Source organism: Numida meleagris, chromosome 4 (assembly GCF_002078875.1).
Source record: "Numida meleagris isolate 19003 breed g44 Domestic line chromosome 4, NumMel1.0, whole genome shotgun sequence".
Taxonomy (NCBI): Eukaryota; Metazoa; Chordata; class Aves; order Galliformes; family Numididae; genus Numida; species Numida meleagris.
Window position 1 is genome coordinate 8,712,789 of NC_034412.1, and position 22,179 is coordinate 8,734,967.

Consider the following 22,179-nt stretch of genomic DNA (forward strand, 5'->3'; position numbering starts at 1 on the left):
CTGAGAAAGGCTGAGCAGCCTTCACTTGAGCTGAGCACTTCTACAGAACCTCCAATTGCAATAGGCAACACTTTCAACTTGCTGTTCAAATGCTTTCAGATGCTGCTCCTACTTCCCTGCTGCTCTATCTCCAGCTATTAACTTCTGCACCAAATGGCACTACCAGCTCTGGCTCTCACTTTCATGAGCTCCGAACTAAATATTCTGTGTTTGGAAAGCACTTTCGTTTCGTTTTATAGTGCAGGTGAGTCAATTCCACCCCATACACGTGTGTTGGAACAAGCTAAGGACCGAGAGCAAACCAGAAGGGTATCTCCAAGAAGGAGCACTTTCCCTGGGCTAGCAGTGGGAGCCAGGTCTGAAGATACACGGTGCTTTCTGCCTTTCATTTCCAAGAACTTGCTCTGTTCCTTGCAGGAGGCAATGGACCGGATTTCCACTTTGCTGCCTGCACTTGAAGCTTTCAACAAAATCTTATTTTTCTGCTTGCTCAGAAAAGGCCAAATATTTCAGAGCTCCACTCGCTTCCTTGTAAGATGAGAGATGCAGCACATTGGGCCCCAGGAACATAGCAAGAATGTCAAATCTCAGGCAGGCTATATTCACGGTTGTGCTTCAAACACCAGCAGGCAGTAACAAAAAGAAGGGTTACATCGTTCATTTACAAATATCTTTCTGTTGACTGCATCTGAACAGGAACGTGCTACACTGTTCCTAAAAACGCCCAGCTCTGCATCTGAAGAACAGCACAGGCTCAGCAATATGGTTAATGCCTTTGCCCTTGGAAAGTCATCTCAGACACATCATGTCACACTGTCCCACTGGAGTCCACGGAGCTACGTGGAGCACTGCTCAGGCAACATTTTGTAACACTCATGGAACACTAGAGGATGACATCGCCAGAATACAAAAGCCATAAAAACAAGAAAGTGCCTGTTTCCAAGGAGGGCTGAGCCTGGCATTACTTTTTATAAAAGAAACAATAAACAAAAACTCCACCAACTTAATACAGCTGCATTCAAGTGAGGAATCTGCATGGCTTTTCCCTGGGAGATGCATAGGCTCAACTTATTTGCTTTGGAGCAGTGACAGTGGGAGCTCAGAGGGGAAACGCAGGAGATCTGTTCTTCTCACCTCAGAGATAAGCTCCTCTTCACATCAACTGACCCCAACCAAGGCTGCCATCCTACAAAGCCTCCTAGGAGAAACCCAACTGCTGAGACACCCACAGGCAGCCTGCCTCCGGGTTGTGTCCCAGAGCACTGCTCCTGCCGGGATCAGCCACCTCTGCAGGCAGAAGCTTGGTGCTGTGATCTTCCTACCTCCTCACTGGCCAGAGAGGGTCAGCATGAATACTGTTTGAAAAGCAAATAGTGGGTATATCGCAGGGAATAAGAGACAGAATTTAATTAAAAGCTTATTTTCATTAAGACTTGACTATTAACTGTTCAAAGAGCACTCAGAGTCAATAAAAGGCCCACCAAGTAGCTACAATTAGAAGGTCCCAGGAGTAATCACGCTGTCACTATGGAGTGTTTTTCACAGTGAACAAATAAAATCCACTTCAGTGCCAGAGCTGGAGAGACACAGATACAGGACTGCAACCACATTTTGCTAAAGCATAAAAGAAGATTCGGCATCCATTAGGGCTGCATGGACCCAGTGAACACCAAAGAGGAGATTGTTGGGTTGTTACTAAGAGGGTAGGAGAGGGGCAGGGAGAGAAATCAAGAGAGCTGAAGGCAGCTTGCGGCACAGCTGATCCCTGGGAATAACACAGTGTGTAGGCATGGAGGCTGAACGCACACAGAGGATGGAGCTGTGCATTTGCTGAAGAGCTATCACACTTTACATGTATCAACATAATTTGCAGCACAGATGAGGAATGAAAGAGTCTGTTTACCAGGGAGACCACTGAGGGATCCTTATCCACTGCACTGCACAACTGCCTGCGAGCAAAATGCAGGGTTGGATTCGGGGAGAAACATCTTGTCCCAGGCTATTAGCTGTGGATTGCTGCTGGAGATATGACATTAAACACACGGGTGATCTGGCATGGGGCTGGAAATCCTCCATTTCTAACGCTCATACTAATACTCTTCCCTACCATGTTCTGAGATTTTTCCAGCCATCAGTAAGACAAGATATAAGGACAGTCCTACATCCTCTATCACTGTTCACCAACAAGTCCTTTGTTATCCAGCTGGCAGTTATGGGGGGGCATTTTTACCACTCTGTTTGCAAGGTTAGGGTCTGGCCACCGAGGTAGGACTGATGAGCAGGATGCCTGCTCTGCTGCTCGAGTTACCTTGCCTTCCGGAGTCACCTTCCACATCACAGAGAACGTCAGCCGATCTCGCATGGGATTGAGACTGCACAGCTCCTCACAAAGCAGCTTGGGAAGCATTGGGATCACCTAGAAAAGAAGAGGAAACTCAGTGCTGAAGAAGCATGGTGGTGTCAGTAAGAACCTGAAGAGCTTGGATTTGGGAACTGTGCTTCTTGCTTTGCCACTGATGACTGTGCACCAGGCAAGTAATGCAAGTCTGAGGCTGCTTTCTGCAAAGCGTAAATGAAATTTCTCCTACACATCACAGGAGTATGCATGGGTCTATTAAGGACTGAGCTGTGCTTTGCAGCACAGACAGGAATGTGTAGATGTTGGTGAGATAAACAAAAGCACCTATTTTGTGACTACTGAACATGGTGTTTGCAAACAGAGGGAGAACAATTACTATTTTCCTGTGTTTAGCTCCACTTGAACAAAATGTCAGCCAACAGAAATTCCTGGCAGAGATGTTTTAGCTTGTGTCCTAATTCCTTACAACTAATCAATACTGCAGCTGTTGATCACTGAATTACCAAACTACATATTACTCACCCGACTACAGCAGCAAAGCAAAAGTGTGGAACGTAGAATCATGGAATCATTAAGGTTGGAAAAGACCTCTGAGATTCCCAACTCCAACCCCAACCCATCCCCACCCTGCTCATAACCACGTCCCTCAGTGCCACGTCTCCACGGTCCTTGAACACCTCCAGGGATGGTGACTCCACCACCTCCCTGGGCAGCCTGTGCCAGTGCATCACCACACATTCACACTACAGAAAAGCTGAGGAGCTCCAAGTCTTTCTGCCATCCCTGAGTTATTTCCCAGTTGAAGCCAGCAGTACAGCTAATATTTAGAAGCCGTTTAATGAAGCAAACCTAATTATTTAGAGTTTCACATTCTCATTTCTCTTCTCATTATTAACCTTTATAAGGAAGCAGTAAGTGCCCTCAAAGAAGAATTACCTTCTTCTAGGTTTTATTGCAAGTGGTAATGTGGGCTGGTACCTTCCAGAAAAGCACACAGAGAAACGTTCTACACGGTTGAGCTTGCCACGAAGATATTTTAGCTATTTAATTCACTTTCCCTTTTGATTGCTCTCCTGTGCCATCCAGCACAGGAACAGCAGCAACCCCAACTCTTCCAAATTCTGTTGCACCGATTATTTTACAGATAACACTTTATATCTGGGTGCAAAGGCTCTTCAACACAGCAAGGTAAAAAAAAAAAAGTCTCAGATGCCCATTTTCTCCTTAAGTGCTCACACTTGATATTTACCTTTTGCTTTGAAGGAAAGACTCTTAAAATATTTAATCACATTTGTGGTTTGGCACCGGGTGATGGCTATAAATCCATTCTAATTGCGCTGTATATTAATGCCAAGAGGTTAACTGTACGGTCTCTGACTGTCAAGGAGTCCCTTTCAACATGAATCAGCAGCCCCGGTTCTGCTGGAAGGTCACAGGGGCACAGATTACGATAAGCTGTTTCCCGCAACACAAAGGCCGTCAGCTCTGTTATTCCAGTTGTGCAAAGCACATTAACAATACTCATACATTCATAACTGACAGATACAGTACGTGAGGGCTGCCATGCTGCCTGGAAGGGTCCACGCCACAGGGTTATAAATTTAGCCCGAGCTATGCCAGCCCGTAGCAGAAAGGAGAGAAAATAGCTTTGTAGACTATCGGAAATCCCTGCCTGTCTAGCATTGACCATTACCTCCGTGAGACCCTAAAGCCCAGGTCACAGCAAACACTGTGCTGGCAATTTAATAAAAGCTCCCAACCCTTCCCCATCCAAATTAAGGATGCTGTTACCAGCACCTACCTCCATCTCTCTCCATCCGCCTTGTGATTCATTTTTGGTTCCCAGTGATAATGTTCCTCTCCCTTCTCATTCTCCTGAAGCAGTAACAGTCTGCTAGCAAAACGCTGGCATGAAACATGAAAGCCCATCCGTGAAGAACAACCCGAGTGAAACAACAGGATGCGTGTTTTAAGTGTACTTGAGCAGGATTGATATCCAATTCAAGAGGCTATAATTCTACGGAAGGGCTTTCAACGACGTGAAACACAAGCAAAGCTTTAACTCAGATCATAATTACAGCGCTAAGTGCTCACCAAGCAATTAGCTATAACAAAGCTACTGTTAAATGGGGAAGCTCCAACCCACATCACCCTTGTTTTACAGGGGAGAAACTGCAGGCAAAGCAACTTAACCCAGGCTATGCAAGAAGTCTCCAAAGAGAGCAAGAATTTCCTCTTCTGGCCTGATCCTCAGTGTGATTCCGTCACAGTCAGAAAGGATTCTTAGTAGTTGCAAGCCCAGCATTTAATGTACAAAGACATCACAATTGTGTCAAATTCAGAGAGTGAGATGTTATCCCAGGGGCTGCCCCGAAGGAACCGTTGCAATAGGATTCTTTTCATCTCTTTCTGAAAGAGACGAAGGATGAGAGGAGATTTCCCTAAGTATGTCTGTAACGCCCATGGAAGATTTACAAAATAGCAGGGTTGCATGGCATCACCTCAAAAAAGCTGGGAGCAGGGGATGTGTAAAAGAGGCTGGACTTAGAAGTGCAGTTAGAGGGATCCAGACGGGCTAGGAAAAAACTTTCACCATGGAAATAAAGGACCCACAGCCCCTCGGAAATCCTTTCTACTGAACGTATCCTAGAATCAAGGGCTGTAGAAAGGCTTGTGCTGTCTGGTTTCCAAGCCCATCTCTCAGCCAGACCAATAAAAGACATCATCTCTTCCCACCAGCCCAGCAGGGCCCAAGAGATACAGAATGGGCACTTCTTCCAGTGAAAGGCTGACATCCACCAGGCTCACAGCTGTGAGTCTGCATTTCAAATCAGACCGCAGACGAGAGATTTCTCTCTGCATGAGATCTCCTTAGGCCCACTGCTGCTGTACCTGGAGGAGCCACAGAGCTCCATCCCTGCCAACCCCTCGCATGGCCAGGCAAGGGGAAAGCCAAAGTTGGACAAGGCACTGCAGGGGGTTTCCTGCAGCATCGTCATCCTAGGGTTATAAAACACCTGGGCTTCTTACCATGGCCTGCAATGTACTTAACAGCTAGCTCTCAGATGGTGGAGTCGCTTCGGGCACAGGAATATCTATCCAACTTCCCACTTGCGAGAGCCCTTTGGGTTTTTTTGCTTTACCTCTTAGGCTAGCAAAGCACTTCCAGCATCCAAGTGTGAGTTTCCAGCCTCAGATTCATTCCTTGGGAGCATATGTACTGGGGTGATAAAACTTCACACTACCTCTGAAATCAGAACCATCTGCTGCAGCCACGAGACTCACTGGCCAAGAGCAGAGCCCACTAGCCAGACCAAGTCCAGAGCAGCCCTGCTCACTGGACTTGCTGTAGCAGCTTTGCAAGGATCAGACGGGGGAGTAGGGGGGGGAAAATCAATCAGACCACATGGGAAAAGAGAACAAACCCCTCACATTCAAAAAGCTGCACGGACAGTTTTGCTCCCCTCAAATAATCCCATTCTGCAGCTGCCCTGCTGCTTGGTACAACCACTGCTGACTCTTGGGGTGACCCCATCTCTCCCATGGATCCAACGGGGAGGGACTGCATTAACTGGGAGCACCCATCCCAGCGCCAAGAGGAGGTTGCTGTGGTCTAACAATGGGGCGGGCTCAGCAAGCCTATTGCTTACATACTAACAGACACTCAGAGGAAATAGGCAATTTGTTTATGAGCCAAGATTTCTGCTTAAGAGTTGTATCAACACTTCCATGAATTCAGATTTTGAGCAACTCTTTGTTACTCAGCCTGAGATTATCAAAATATCAACACCCTGACAACCTGCTGGTGTCAAAAGTGAATGTCTCGAAGTCCTGGGACTCAGCACGGAGATAGGCTTACAGATCAAACCTTTGATCTCGAGTATAAAATAGTACCAATAAAATATTATACAGATTTATGGCTGACCTCTCACTCAAGCTGCTTCACACCTAAAATAACACTACAGGATGTGCCAAAAAAGAGGAAACTGTTTAGGTTTTCTCGCTTCTTAAAACCTGATACACTCTTATTTCAAAAACTTTTTACTTTTATTAAATAGACCGCTAGCAATTATACAATAACTCCCCTTCTGGATACATGGCTCGGGAAAATTAAATATGTGGCTTACTTAACTTCTTTGGGAGGATTAGCATGGTGCTAACCTCTAGCAGAATCACAGCTGTCTTAGGAAACAATTCCATCAAAGGAAAGCATATTTTCTACAAGAGTCACACTACCATCTTGTTTCAGACTGCTGGCTGCTTTCCTTTGCCCATCCTCTCGCTCCTTTTCATCTACTGCAATTAAAATACTGACCAACACTGCGCTTTAGTAATCTAACCTGGTTTGTACTCCTAAAATGCATTCTCTGCAGGGCAGAAGAGGGGGTAAAACACTAGTCCTGATCGCGAGACCAAGATAGTGGAAGAGCAATTGGAGATAACGGGTGTGAAAAGGTAACATGTAACTTATTGTTGGCATCACACATGGCTGGTGCTTGGGGAAATAAAGCACTTGGAAAGAACAATTAACTTTTGAATTCAACTACTTTTTCATGAAAAATGTCTCTTTTCTATTAAAAAAAAAAGCCTTCTTCCCAAAAAACTACATGCCTTCAAGCAACATTATTTTGACTTAAAAATACTGCCACAACATCTTTGTGGATTACAGCTTTGCTTTAAGCAAAGCTTAAATTCCCCCTGGGCAAGCCCACATCTCCCATGAGGAGTGACAGCCATGGAGTCACCCCCACCAGAGATGGAAGCAGAGCATCACAGAGCCAAGGGCTTTATTGACAGAGAGGCTGTTGGGCTGGGAAGACAGTGGTGCCAGAACTGCTGTTTCCATGAGATACACACTGCTTCCCACTCCTGGACACCCCATCATCTGGGAAGTGCTGCAGAGTCAAGGACTTTTACAGCCTGACTGAAGGAGAGCATGGGGAAAGAAAGAATCTGTTCCTACGAGACTGTCTCAGCACTCCTCATGCAACTGATGCTTCAAGCCAATGCAGGAAGCCAAGAGCCAAGGTTCCTGGCTTCCCTTCACACACAGCACCTGCAATAGTTCATGAGCTAGGAAGGGTTTCTGCACATTCAACTCAAAATGAGACAAAAATAGTCATGCACAGATGAAATCGGGATGTTTCCTCTCCTCTAACATTAAGCTTGAACTTGATCATTTTTAAAGTTTACAAATCAACTTCAAAATTGTGCTTAATATTTTGTTCTGTTCTACTAAAACCTCTACAGATTTAAATATCTTTTCAGTGCATGATAAGAAAGCATCACTTCTCCATGTTTGGGATACCAAGATGAAAGAAAACTGAAGTACTGTGGCTCCTCAAGAAGTGAGATGACAAAACTCTCTGTCACTACCACTACCACATTCAGGTTGGACATAAGGAAACATTTCTTCTCAGAAAGAGTGGTGAGGCATTGGAACTGGATGCCCAGGGAAGCAGTGGAGTCACTGTCCCTGGAAGTGTTCAAGAACCGTGTGGACGTGGCACTGAGGGACGTGGTTATGGGCACAGTGGGGGTGGGTTGATGGTTGGACTTGGTGATCTTAGAGGTCTTTTCCAACCTTAATGATTCTATCATTCTATGACCTGCAGATTTTAACAAACTTGATCTGAAAACAAACTTTTAGAATGAAATTGTGATAAAAGGAAAAAATAGTGCTCAGAAGAAAAGAAGAAGAGTTGTTCTTACCTTCTGCACTAAATAGACGCTTGTTGCCCTCTCACTCGCCACTCTATCCAGCGCTGTTTCTTCCAGAACAAAGTAGCTTACATCTGCGATGTGAACACCCACTTCAAAGTTCCCTGAAATTGCACAAGGGAGTCAATAGGCTGCAGGGAGAAATCTAGGAGTTTAGGGAACTGGGGAAGAAGGGAATAATTCCACCCAGAAGCTACTTTTCAAAGGAAAATAAAATAAAAAAATCAACAATTTTACGATCTCTGCATTTTCTGCTGGATCACTTCTGGCAGAGCAATTATCTGTGATGTATGACTGCTGTGACACACCACCAGGGTTAGGGAGACAGAAAAGAAATGGATAAGAGAGCGACAATGTGATTTTCACAAATCTGTTCTCATTCTGACAAGTCTGAATGCTTCTGCACTTCGATTCCTCTGTATTATTCTATGTAACTACTCTGACTCCCCTTCTCCCCTATATGCTCTGCCTACAGCTCACAAAAAAATGGTATTTCTGTCCATCCATTCCCACCTGAAATGAAAACCGTGGTCTCTCAGAACACTACCAAATTCACCAGCACTGTGACCACAACTTACCTCATCCCGCATCGACGTGTGAGTGCTCAGTCACAGTGATGGATATGTGAAAGCACTGAAAAGCCATGTGGCTAAGTCTCCACAGCCTAGAGCTTGTAATAGTGAGCTTTGCAGCCAGATATGGGTCATGGAACCCCACCTTGCAACCCCGCAGGCAGTACAGGACACAAGTTTTGGGCCTGCCTTGGGATCTTAGAGCTGTACTTGCTCCCAGTTCTCTCTGGGTCAAGCTCAAATTGCTGCTGATGTCTACTGAAATCTTAAATGATTTAGTATCAGGCTATGCAGAAACGCAGCTTTCCACAAGAATACTCTCCCTGTTATCCTGCTTTATCCTCAGATTAGGCTCTTTGACCTCCAACTAGAGTCTAGTCTGAAAGCACCTTAATTCAAATGTTAGGCTAGAGAGGAGTTTTACCGACGTTTATCATGAGGTTTCAGCAATAATTTGAATTTGGAAGTAGTGATCATCCTCAGCTTTGGAAGTAATTAGTACCTCAGTCCAAGAAATTCTGGTTTGCTAATCCTCAAAAGAGCGCATTGACCTTTGTTTTCTCTGGAAGAATGAGGCTAGATTTGAGGTGCTTATTTGTAGAATAGTTCTAAGTGTGGTGGGTTCCTAATTATAACATTCGGTTCTTTAGAGGAATTCACTAACTTCGTGGTATCTATAAATATTTTTTCTTTCTTCTGTTTTTTCAAAAAGACAGCATAATAAGATACCATACTGGCTATAATCCTGTTTGTTTATACACCTTGCAAAGGATATTATCAAAGCCTTTCTCTCAAGTGTCACATTTTTGAAGGACAAATTGTTAATAGCTGCTGTCACTACACAGTGTATCTGCCTCGGTGCACACCTCATGGGTAACAGTGCTGGATTTCAGCAGAGCAGGAAAGGAAAGAGGTGAATTACAGAATGATTAAGGTTGGAAAAGACCTCTAAGATTACCAAGTCCAACCACCAACCCATCCCCACCATACCCACTAGCCAAGTCTCTCGATGCCACATCTCCACATTTCTTGAGCACCTCCAGGGATGGTGGTTCCACCACTTCCCTGGGCAGCTGTGTTTACATACAGTTTATTAAGCTGTGTTTACATACACAAAGTACTCTGCAAAGTATTTTTGTGCTTGCTTTTGTACATGGAAGACAGGAGCACTGGGGTTTAGGTTTTTTCACATAACCTATAGTCACTGGAAAGTCCTGCAGAGAGTAAATATCATGGCAGCAGGAGGAGAGGGCAATAATCCCGCCGCACACCAAGGGACAAATTCCACCACTCAGAAAGCTGGGAGAAAAGGCTGCAGATTAAATGGTTCGCCTCAGAAAGCTGCCTACAGCTGTGTTGTGATATTATCAGATGCCTTGAAAGCTGCTCTACGTGGATTAGGCATCCAAGCCTGAAACTACTTAGACAGTAAGTCTTAGACTAACAGTTCAACCAACAGGTCTAATATTACATGCACTTGAAGCCAACACACTCAGAAGGTAAAAAAATATTGAACACTTTGAAGTCAATATTGTAATGTATTGACCCTGCAGGCAAATATTGACCAAAGGAAAGGAGAGGGGGTCATTACATCATGCCTTTAATCGCACTTTAATTCAATATGTGCACTGTTACATACATGAACTTTTTGTCCTCGGTACAAAACTGACAAACCAAGAAAGATCTCATTGCATGAGATAATAAAACATGGAGTTCGCCAACGAAAACACATTGTGTGGAGTTAAATTTCACTCAGGTTTCCCACCAGAGGTTCTAAAAGCCGGGGTCAGCATGAGCCCCCTGCTTTTGAACTTTTAATGGAAATTCTATCTAAATATTTTGTTACATACATTGACATAATGCAAACTGGCAGCTCTTGGGTTTGTCTTGTTCAAGTATGAATCACCCCATTTCCCTCAGCCCCCAACAAATTCAGACCAAGAGAAACTGAAGATACAGACAGTGACCAACTAATCTGATTTCCCTTGGATGTGTTGCAGAAAATACCGGCCTAAGCCTGCACAGAAATACCTGCCTACTGCTCTCTCCTGGTTTATTTGCCAATTAAAATGAATAGTATTTCTCTATCTACAAAGTTCTTCCACTCGGATTCTCTTCGAGGTCCACAAACAGTTTTTCTAGTCTCATTAATTTTCATGACAATCACAAAAGGAACATTTCACGTTGTAAGTCCTATGCTATTTCCCAAGGAAAAAAAAGAATATGTGGCCTGAATGAAAGGAAAAGAGTTTTAAACTCTCCTGCACTGAAAAAGTCTAGCCACAGAGAGGAAAGGGTGGGCAACACATGAACCAAGCACCACACGCTGCTACACTGCCTACTCCACCTTCATTTTCAATGTCAAAATCTACTTTTCCAGCAAACACAGGCTTCGTGTCTTGGCACGTAGCTCTCCATCCTGATTTCACCCTAAATTTCTTACAGAAAGGAGTACGTTACAAACCACAGATTTGTCTGACCCCAATTTACAATTCTCCTACAATGAACTTAAAGCTGCACAACAAGCCCTAAAGCTAGGTATACACTACTAGTTTAAAGATTTTTTTTCTTTTATTAGAGTATCTACACAAGAGTAGCTGGGGGATTAAGCCTGACACTTCATATAGCTGATATTTAAGCAAGAGCAGAAGAGAGCATCTACTGCAACGAAAAATGCTGAAGGCGCTCAGATGGCTTCTTTCATTCAGGATCATTTAAAATTATTTCATTTGAAGGTGAGTGAAAAATTGTCATCCCATTCAAACTCCATCACTATGAGTCTGAAGAGTGGGAGACAATTAGCAACAGGGAATGCAGTTTAGAATCAAGCAACACATGGTTTATTGGCCAGCTGCACCCTATTTGCCTCCTTTGGACACACAGAGACCAGGCAGCAGGGATGGATGGCAGAGGGGAATACTATTTTAAATGAGGTCTGCGAGCATTAAGAGGGAAATTGCTGGTCAACTGGCCACCAAGGCAACTCCCAGGCCAAAATTCTGCAAAAGGGATGGGTGGGATTTGTGGTGACACTACGCACAGAGAAGATTGTTTCCTTTTTTGTTGACCATGGCATGGGTGACTGGAATGGCAGAATCAAACAGACCCAAAATTCGCCACGTTTCACAGAGCCTGGATCTCCTCCAGAAGCTCACCAAATGACAAAGCTGCATCCCCCAGCACGATGCTGTGCTTTTTTAGAGAAGGTTCAGCTCCCTGATCCGAGAATCCAGTTTGTTTGAACTCACTCCAAAACCTTGTGTGTGTAACACTGATACGATGCTAAAATCAAAGGACAGTGGTTCAAGTGTGGCACCTAACAGAAGAACAAAGAACAAGCTGTTTCTTTTTTCTTCACTGATGATCTCAACTTCTACAACAAAAGAGTTCAAAGAATTTTTTTCCTTCTTTGCAGAGGAAAATTATAAACAAAAAGGATTAGCAAGAAGTAGCTGGAAGAAAAGAGAAAGACCTTTGAGTCTGTAAATGCTCCATAAAAACTGCCAACACGGCAAGTTGTATCAAGTATTTGCCCCAGGAATCAGAAAGTTGGGTTGAATATATTTGAACAGTAGCGAGTTAACACAACGGCAGCAAACCCTTCTCTATCTTCAGCACCCTAGTCACAAATACAGAGGGAAAGACCAAGCACGTTCACTTCATACTCTGGCATACGTAAATTTTTGGACCATGGAACTTAGAAATGCTACTCCTTGAGGATAGAACAGCAAAAAGTAATTCTCCAGCACACAAATACACACCCCTTTGTTTCCATCAGGAGAGAGGACAAACGCTAAATAGTGTTACGTCAAAATCAAATCTAATACCAAGTTTTTTGTGTTAACCATGATTTCTGAACACATCTGTTACCTCTCAGTTAGGGAGATACAGGAAAGTTCAAAGCAGACTGCAGTGTTTGCTACAGCCAGAAAACAGCCAGCTGCTGCCAGCAATTAAAGGCAGTTGGCTGTTCTGAGGTTAGACCAAACTCTTGCAGCAAATAATTACAGCTCTTCCCCATTCCCTGCCCTGGGGGTACCTGCTGCTGCTCACTTATTTGCAAAGCAGTGTTTAGCACCTTGCAAAAGTAGGAAAAAGCAGTATAAAGAGAGACAAATGAGGCCTTTAACCTACATGTAGATTTTGTTGGTATCAGCACAATGAGCTCTCATCAAGGCTGAGTTTCTCATGATACAGAGGTCTCAGATACAGAAGAGAGCCAAGTGGGTGGCAGAGAGTAATGGGTGGGCACAAACCAAACACAAGAGGCATGGAGGCAGAAAGTAGCACTGAGGCCTGAGGAAGCTGCTGGAAGTAGCTAGGGATCACCACATATCATCACCACGTGCCTTCAAATGAAGGACCTGACCCAAGCATAAGCATCTCTCTCTGTTTGGTATATGCATGTACTACATGGGTACGCTGATGGTCCAGGCATGGCAGTGTCCATGCTGGGACAGGGATAGAGAGAAGAGAATGACACCAAAAAAAGAAAAAAGAAAATGAAAAAGAAAGAATGGAAGAAAAGAAGGAAAAAAAGGGGGAAAGGAAAGAAAGAAAGAAGAAAAAACAAAAAAGAAAAAAAGAGCAATACAGAGAAGAGGAGAAGAGATTAACACAAAACTTAAAAGTGGAACTGTGGAAAGAGCAAGTTATTTGTCTACTCTGGAGTCTGAAGATATAGGTGGGTGGCTTTAATTCTCAGCTGAGGTTACTCTTCCACTGCAGGAAGCCAAGCTATTGTTCAGAAAATCAGACAGTGTGCTTTACTTTAGTTATTTTAAAATAACAAAGAGAGTGCTTAAATTTTACTCGTGTGCCCCAGGGCCATTATGCTTCTTCAAAGCACAGTGCAACTGAGCATAAATGCATTAACTTGTTTACCAGGAAACTGAAGTTTTTAAATTATCACATGATGCTGCTCCAGCCAACTGAAATACAACTAATTACACCTTTTAAAAAGCAATTAATATCATCTTCTTTCTCAAAAGGTCTCTTCCTCAACATAACCTTATGAAAAGACTCTGGCAAAAGGAATCTGAATTCTGTACCTCAAAGAGAGCAAGACAAGTCCCCAGGGCACTGAGCAGCAGTTTTCCAACCAAGCATAAGTATGACTTTAGTAAAGTTGCAATGACTTGAAAAGAGGAAAAACTCTCTATTCAAACAATAAGCACCTCTAAAGAGTAATGATCCACAAAATACTACACACTACCAGGCTCCACTGCCAGCCTGGCCTCTAGGACACATTCCTGTTGAGTCTCTCTACCACTGGTTTATATGAGAAACGTCCCATGGAAACAACCCCCAACACTCACCAACCACAGAGAGACTTTGAGAGCATCTTCACATTTTCTGGATTTCTGAGAAACCACTGATACAAATGGCAATGCTGGAAAGTGATGCTCTCAGCCATCCCAAGAGAACGTGAAAACATTCACAGCTCAACTCATAAAAATAGATGGCAACGGTTTTTTCTTGTTTTTTTTTTTCCTTCTTCTTCTTTAAGTCAAAAGGTCAAAGTGAGATTTTAATGAGTCTAAAATCCAGAATAATTCCTATCTGCTTTGTAGTGACTTTTAAAGCGCTGTTCTACTCAATTCTCATAGCCACTCTGACCTTTGGTACTTAAGTCTCTGGCACTGACTAAATGTTATGGAGATGACCATGATTTTACAAATTTGGGATTGGCTCCAGGTAAGGTACGAAACAGAACTCGTGTTCATTAAGTGCCTTTAGCAATGAAGGACAAATGAAGACAAAAGCAGAGAAATCTACTAGGAAAGGAGCAGTTCCCAAGCAGAATACTTTTTTCCATGACCAACAAACAAATCTTTAAATACTTCCAGAATTATGAGGAGATTTTATTACTAAATTAAATTCTGGGAGCTGGTCTTCCATGTGAATTGCATTCAGTTTTTTGTCTGCAGCAGCAAATAAATTCAGCAACGTCCTAAACTCACTTCTTAATAGAATTTAAAAGCTGCCTTTTATTCTGAAAAGCAAAGCCAGGACACCAACATAACAAGACACTTCACACATCGTGCATTACAAAGCCTGAGCTTTATACACAAAACAGCATAACCCAAATCACTTAAGTACTTAAATATTTTGACTAAGGCTAGCATTTAAATCCTCTGTGAGGAACATACTACCCCACCCTGCCCAACTCTGAAGAGTATGTTCAGGGATGACACTTGGTCATCACAAAGTACTCCCAGCCTCCTAGGAGTGTAGGGGTCAGTCCTACCATGGGAACATGGGGTAGATCTTCTTGCTGGTGTTCTCATGGGAGCTGGAAGCATCTATGCTGGTGATGAATGAGAAGTCGGGTCTCCAGATCTCACAGAACACACCTTAGGACCAAGGCAGAGAAACCCAACACGCAAGTGTCCTGTCCTCCAAGTTGCCAGCAAACCCATGTCAGTTCTTCACCTTGTGATGGGAGATGTTGCCATCCGGAACACAGTTATTGCCTCTGTTGTTCATGAAAATTCCCTTCAAACCCGATGCAACAACTTAAGAGAAGAACAGAAGAGCTCTTCTGTGCAAATGTTACCATTGCACCATTAAGTCAGATACTTGCATAAAGAAAGAATTATCCTGGGGGAAAAGCACTAAATACTCAGAAGGACAGAATTTACGCAGCATGTACAAGATAAAATATTTAATTGCAAACTGAAGGACACAGGGAATGATATCCAAAAGAATAAGCACGCAGCATAAAGATTTGTTCACACTGCTGAACAGGAATCACACAGAAAAATACAGATGAAAGTAAGGCAAAAGTACCTTAATAGTAAACGTCAAAGCAGGCCACGGGACAGCTAGGGACAGAAAAGATAACGATGGGAAATGAAGAGACTGTGCCATTTCTTTCATATATCAGATTTGGCCAACACTGGAAGAATGTGACCAGACACAACAGTTCCTTATGCAGTGATGTCTATGTCCTACCTTCTGCTCCTGAAGGTTTTCTCCCCATTCTTGTGCTGATATCTGGTTTACACTGCAAAAGTCAACAGGTAAGATGGTTTCCTCCTTGCCTGTACAAATGCCGAGCAAACTTTGTGAGGTGCCAAAACATCAAGTCCCATGGAGAAGTTTTAAAAATTGTATTAATTTATTTGCAAGACTCAAATGTAATGAGTAAAATGAAGAGGAGTAAGAACCTCAAATATGCTAGATTCTCCACTGGATGACAGTGCTTGCTATGTGGTCATCTTTGGGAGAACCTCTAGATGACTGCTCATGACTTAAGCCCAACGTGAATCTTTGCTAGTCAGTTTAAACCAACCCCTCTGCAGATAGATCTTCAACCTTTTCCCCAGACAAGCCGTTAAGTAGGTCACCAAGGTGAACTGATTCCCAGCTCAGAAAGCACTTCTCGCTGGTAAACAGAAGTTACCAAGGGAGACTGTGCTTAGCTCTCTCAAACACCACCTTTAGCAGCAAGGTTTCCAGTCAAAGTGACAAAGGCAAAAGGACAATTTCTGGCATTCACGTCACTATTTGTTGTTATCACTATTCCAAGTCTCATTCAAGAGGTTAACTCTATCAGGAAATCAACAGTCTTTGAATTCGAAGAGATGGGAAGTGGCACCCAGAAGCTTTCAAGATGAATTACAATCGTTCGGGGTGTAGGATGTCATCCTGTTCCTGAAATGAAGGTTTGGAGTGGGAAGGGACCTCCCTCTCTCCTAGGTCAATCTTTTGTGATATCTCTGCTGAACACAGAAATCCAAGGCTGAATGAATGCTCCTGGGCATTCAAAGAGACCTTGGAATTTAGTGCTAGGCCAAACACATACAAATTACTTCCCTACTGAGCAGCCTTGACATTTCAGCTTCTTTGAGAATAGAAGGCAGCTGCTGAGATTCCACTCTTAGCCATCCAACTTTTTGTTTATGTTTGGAAAGATTTCCAAAACATTTCCATCTGCACCCTGTTCTACACTTTGAGTAACCAACATAATAGTCAACAATCAAGAAGTACTGTAGTGAGCTGCACTGTAAGAAGACATTCTTCCTGTTCAGCTAGGTTCTTAAAACCCATGCGTTGCAATGAATTAGAAGTTAGGACAATAGCCCAGTGGATTCAGAGGGATCCTGTCACTTTGAAAAGTTGATAACAAACATATACAGCAATAGCATCTTCGCTGCCTGCATGCAACAGAACACATGACTGAAGTCAACTGTGTGGGAGCTTATTCCTAGCTATTTGTACACTTTTTGTACCCTCACATATCTTTGGATTCCTATCTGCTTAACTTGCTGGAAAATCCTGTTCTCTCTAGTTCTGTCTGGTCATCATCATTTGTGGTTCTTCTCTAATGACTCTGCTGGTTCCTGAGGTTCTCTTTAGTGAAAATACATCCTAGAGAGAGAGCTTTTAAATCGGGAATTTCTGGATCCTCTCCTCATTACCCAGCTCCTGTACTTTTGTGAGATTTGGGTGTTCTCGTTTTTAAGTCAATATCTAAACTAGAAATATCTGCCAACCCAGGAAAACCCATGCCTCTAAATCCTCGGGGAATTGTCCCAGGTCCTGAATTTATGAACTCAAATGATTCAAAAGGTGATTTTGCCCACAGCATCTTTCCTCACTACAGGAAAATATACTCACTTCAAAGGGTAATTCTACTTTTATTTGTATGTCCAATTACATGTTCTGCAGCCATGATTGTCGTTAGATTAGCCAGTTACAGAGAACCTACCTTTCATACTGCTTTAACCCCACGTCCATTTCTTCTATGAATTTGTTTGTGTACTGTCTCAATTCGATATCTGTTTTTTAAATACAGAGCTTTTGGAATATAGGTGGAATCTTCATAAAATATATATACTTTATACAAAAATCCAGTGCAATAGATGAGTTACCAATTACTAATTCTGCCCAAGTTTTGTGGGGGAAAAAAAAATCAAAACAAAAACCCCACAATCTTCCCACAAGTAGCTTTCACATGTATGCAAGAAATGCTTTAACAAATTATGTTCCAGCAATCAATAGTCAAACCAAATCCAAACTTTCTTGTTCTGCATCTCAGTGCTTTATTAATTTAGTGCACTTGTTGAGGAGTTAGGCTTACTCTATTACCCTTTCAACTACCATCTGTTCTATTTCCAGTCAAGCTAAGGGGAGGGCTATACCATTGAGTTGTCTCATTGATTTCAAAAGACATGAAACTGGTAGGGGAAGGGTGACGCAATTCAACCCTCTGATTCCATTCAACTCTGGCCTTGGAAATTGGAAATGATGTGTGTTTCCGTAGACACAACCCCATGTTATTTTAAAAGAAGAGGTAAAACATACTGTACATGCTGCAATTCCCCCAGCAATGCATGGGACCACATTGTGAGACACAACATTGATCTAGATTTGGCAGAGATCTGACTGTATTCTGCGTTTTTCAAAGAATCTGTAACCACAAGTTCTCAATGGGGAAAAAAAAAAAGGAAAATGTACCTGTTTCTAATCACTGCAATATGTCTTTTCCACTTTTCTACTGACACAACATAGATCCCTAACAAAAAAGCACCAGTCTAATCAGCAAGTAACAGTAGCGCTGAGCTAATTATGTACAATACCAAAGGAAAAAACAACCAAATACTATGTACAATCCCACTCCTTGTATGTCTTTATTTTTTCCACATTTGACTCCTGTAATAAATTTAAGTAAATTGCGGTTTACGGTCATTTTATATTTGACTCATACAGTGACGTAGGTTTTCTGTCACTTTCTCTCTAAACCATGCCTGGTATCTATTCATCTTATACACCTACCTTACAGAGAAGAAAGCATACTAATTCATAATATAACTTTTGAGTCAACACTAGCCCATTCTTCAGTGTTTATCTTAAGCAAATCAGCCCAGAAGACCCTAATTACAAATTCTTCCTGTAGTCTATGCTGCAAGAACCAAATGGTTTAGCTCAAAGGTCCTGTACCAAGTGTCGCTGCAGCAAATTTCATCCTACAGGTCTGATGTGGCTAGAGGGACAAAACTGAATAGAAGGGGGATTATTTACATCTTCAAATAAGCGCACGCAACATTGCAAAAACAAAAACAACTTGGTCCTCCCGTGTTTGTAATTTACTTTGGGAAAAAATAAGGATGGAAGGAAAGGAAAAGCAAGCGTTCACCTGAGAATGCACAGAACATCTTGGGGTAACCAGGGCTCTACAGGCCTATTTCAGCACAAGACACTGGAGCTCATGCAGTAGGGGATGTCCTAAGGCATCCATGAGGTCCATGGAAAGCAACCTATGTCTTTAGGCTCGCAGTAAACGAAGGATAACTTCACCATCATATATAGAAATTATTCCTTGAACAGCGATGTGAGCCCTCAATCTCTTCAGATCTGTTTCTGAAAGCTGCAGCCCACAGTGTACTCTCACATATCTGCTAAGGACAAAGGTCACGCTGCACCTTTCCCAGATTTGGGTCACTAAGTGAATCTCTCCTCTTTGCTCAGATCCCATTTTCAAGATACTTGAAGAAACACAATGTCTTTGAGGATTTCACTGCATTCTCCTTAGGTATATTTGATTTAAATTCACCAACAGGGTGAACGAATTGAAAGGGAAGAGAAAAAACAGGGAGCAGCATACTGCAGAAATCTCATTTGCTCAGGTCCTTAGGTAAAAAATATGAATTCAGTGAATGTATCTATATCTGACCTCATTCCAAAATGCAGAAAACCAATGTCACTAAGGAAAAAAGAAGCCAGACAAACAACCTGCACAATATATTTCTATTTTGCAGTACAATGATTCCTCCTACAGTAAGATTGAAATTACTTAAAACTTGAATTACTCTCTGAAAGATGGTAAGGATACGGAATGAAAGAAAGGCAAGGACCACGTTAGTCATCAATAAACACACAGAAATACGTAGAGAGATGCTGCCAATACTTCTTTGAAATCAGCACTGGAAGATGTGCACATGGGTGAGACAACCCCTCCGAAATGCACCAAATAATTCCCGGTAACAACTTTCCTCCCACGGCCTGAAATTTCAATTGATGGAATTTGGAATGGTCTGCCTTTAAATTCATCAAATTTCTCCTCTGTTTCTACTAATTAGAAGCTATCAAGCACAATACAGCCGCATCAGATGTGTATGTTACCAGAAATATATCAAAGGACACCCACAGATAATTCCCAGGAGAAGTTTGGCAAGTGTATGGAACTTGCCTGGTTCCACTGGGACACGCAGGGCACGCGGCATGCTCTTACATGACAAGATCAGGCTAAATCTTCAAACATCTGCACCCCCAGAGGAAAGCACTCAAGCTTGAAATCTGTACGTTGGCTTTCTGTGAACACTCCACAGCCGTTTTTCAAACTTAGAGCTGCTCTGCTGTGCGCCCCTGGCTGTAGTCATTCACTAGAATACGTGCAGAAAGGATCACAAAGGAGTATTGACTGAAATGAACTTGCTTAAAACCTCAGGCTATCCTGAAACAACTCTACGAATGCTGCAGAAACGTGCTGCCGTCCAGATCCATCTCCTACTCCAAGATTATGCTGAGTCATCTAAACGGAGTACAGCTCGTTCATATTTCTAAAGCTGTTACATAAATAACCCTATTTTCATTCTTCATTGGAGTTGATCTCTTAAAATATACACTCACAAGGGCAAACAGCGAGCTTACCTCCCTACTCCTATCATTAAACAATAATGAGGAGCACGACAGTTAATCAAAAGCAGACTTCAATATAAAATCCTCTCAAAACCAGATTGGCCCACTTATGACATATATCCCTGTAAAGTTTCCAACTGCTGCAATATCTTACTATGAGCTCCATTAAAAATAAAGCTCTTCCCACAGTCATCCCATGCTTCCTTTGCTACTGGGTAGTTCTTTATGACAGACTTATGGATTACTTTTGCAAAAAAATATTCATCTTTTACTGAGTATGTAGCATAGGGAAGTCCTCCATCCAGTGACCAGAACAGATAAGTGTTACTCTGAAAAGTTTTAGAACCAAGAAAAGGTGCAAAAATAGCCCCACATCTCTCTGCTTCAGGGCAATTGAATAAATTAGCAATTAACGTTTGAGGACAATTTCATTCTTCAAAATCATCTGAAATGCACTCATTTAGGTGCTTAATAGGGAAAGCGAGAGTAAAGTCCCTTTCTTGCACTTATTTTGGGGCATTTAGGGCATTTTCTGAATCGGGTACTGCATTCTCTGTTGATTTCTGGAGATCTCCTGACATCATGAGAATGCCAGATATGTGGTTTGCTCATGCTGGCTCTCTTTTTTTTTTTTTTTTTTTTAAAGTGTTTAACATATGGGCAAAAAAGATGGAAAAAATAATAATTCCTTGTAACCAGGTTTATGTTTGGAATAAAAGCTCTGTTAACTCTTAACACAACTTTGTCCTCATGAGACATGAAGGCTTGCCAGCCCTGGATGAGCTCTTAACCTCTAAAACAACCTTTTGTCATAATAACTGCAGCTAGTACAGCAACTTCTAAAGCCAGAAATCCTCAGAGTACCTCCAAAATGCATCAAGAAGCTCCAGTGTGCACAAGATTAAGATTCCCAGAAGAGCTCTCCTTAACACAAGGGTTGTGAACTGAAAGAGCTTTGCAAGCAAGTGAACCCTAAGGACCTCCAGCACTGGTTTTGAACCATTCTAGATTCACAAGTTCCTGAAAATTTCATTGAAAGCAGAGATTCTTAAAGAATGTGATGTATGCTGGTGGCTTTATATCCTTGCTTTTGTCAGCCACACTTGATGGGGCTATAAAAGTAGTCTACGTTGTCCTATAGTAGCTGATGAACCAAAAGCAGAAAAATCACTGAATAAGGCTATAGCCATGCAGTGGGCCAAAAAAGTAATGAATCCAGAGACTCAGTTTTCATGCAAGAGGAAGTTCCAGAAATGTGTGGTGCAAGATGGATCTGAATGCTTCCTGCCACCTGCAAAGAACAGGTCTGAGGGCTGAAATCTTCAGTGCTGGAAGCTGAAGAGAAGGGTGTACCCAGCTGGGTTGATAGTAATGAACTAGCCCCAAACGCACAGGCCTGCTGGTGAATGCATGGCTTCAGCCAAAAGGCAGAGATCCTCCACAGAGGGCTCTTAATCACACCTGGTGATTCATGGATGCTATGTGGGGGTGAACAAATGGCCTTCAGGCTGGGACAGCCTCTGCTGGGGGCATTCACTTGCCTTCTCTTGAATTTACTTATCTGCCTCTTGGATTTATTCATCTGAGGCTCACCTGGAGCAAAGGGGAATGTGCACAATGCTCCTGGGAAGGATGCAAATGTTCATAGAATTATAGAATCATTAAGGTTGGAAAGATCACTAAGATCATCTAGTCCAACCGCCAACCTGTCACCACCATAACACTAAGTCATGTCACTCAGTGCAGATTTCCCACTCCATAAATTTTGGGTACAAGCCACACAATACTTAACTTTTACCCTCAGGAAGTCAGCTACGCCCTGTCCCTGATTTTTCCTGGGTTTCTTCATGCCTCTTCAAAAAAGTATGATCTTTGACTGCA

The 22,179-nt window shown here is 42.6% G+C and overlaps 1 protein-coding gene across 3 annotated transcripts in view; it reads right to left on the minus strand.

Annotated features, from left to right (window-relative positions):
• DIS3L2 (DIS3 like 3'-5' exoribonuclease 2) overlaps nt 1-22,179 on the minus strand; it is a 166,938-nt gene that overhangs the window by 53,163 nt on the left and 91,596 nt on the right. For all 3 annotated transcript variants that reach the window (XM_021393584.1, XM_021393586.1, XM_021393585.1), the window contains 2 exons: nt 8,072-8,184; nt 2,309-2,416 (listed from right to left, as the gene is read on the minus strand). In XM_021393584.1, the coding sequence (XP_021249259.1) occupies nt 2,309-2,416; nt 8,072-8,184 (221 nt within the window). The remainder of the gene's footprint in view (nt 1-2,308; nt 2,417-8,071; nt 8,185-22,179) is intronic.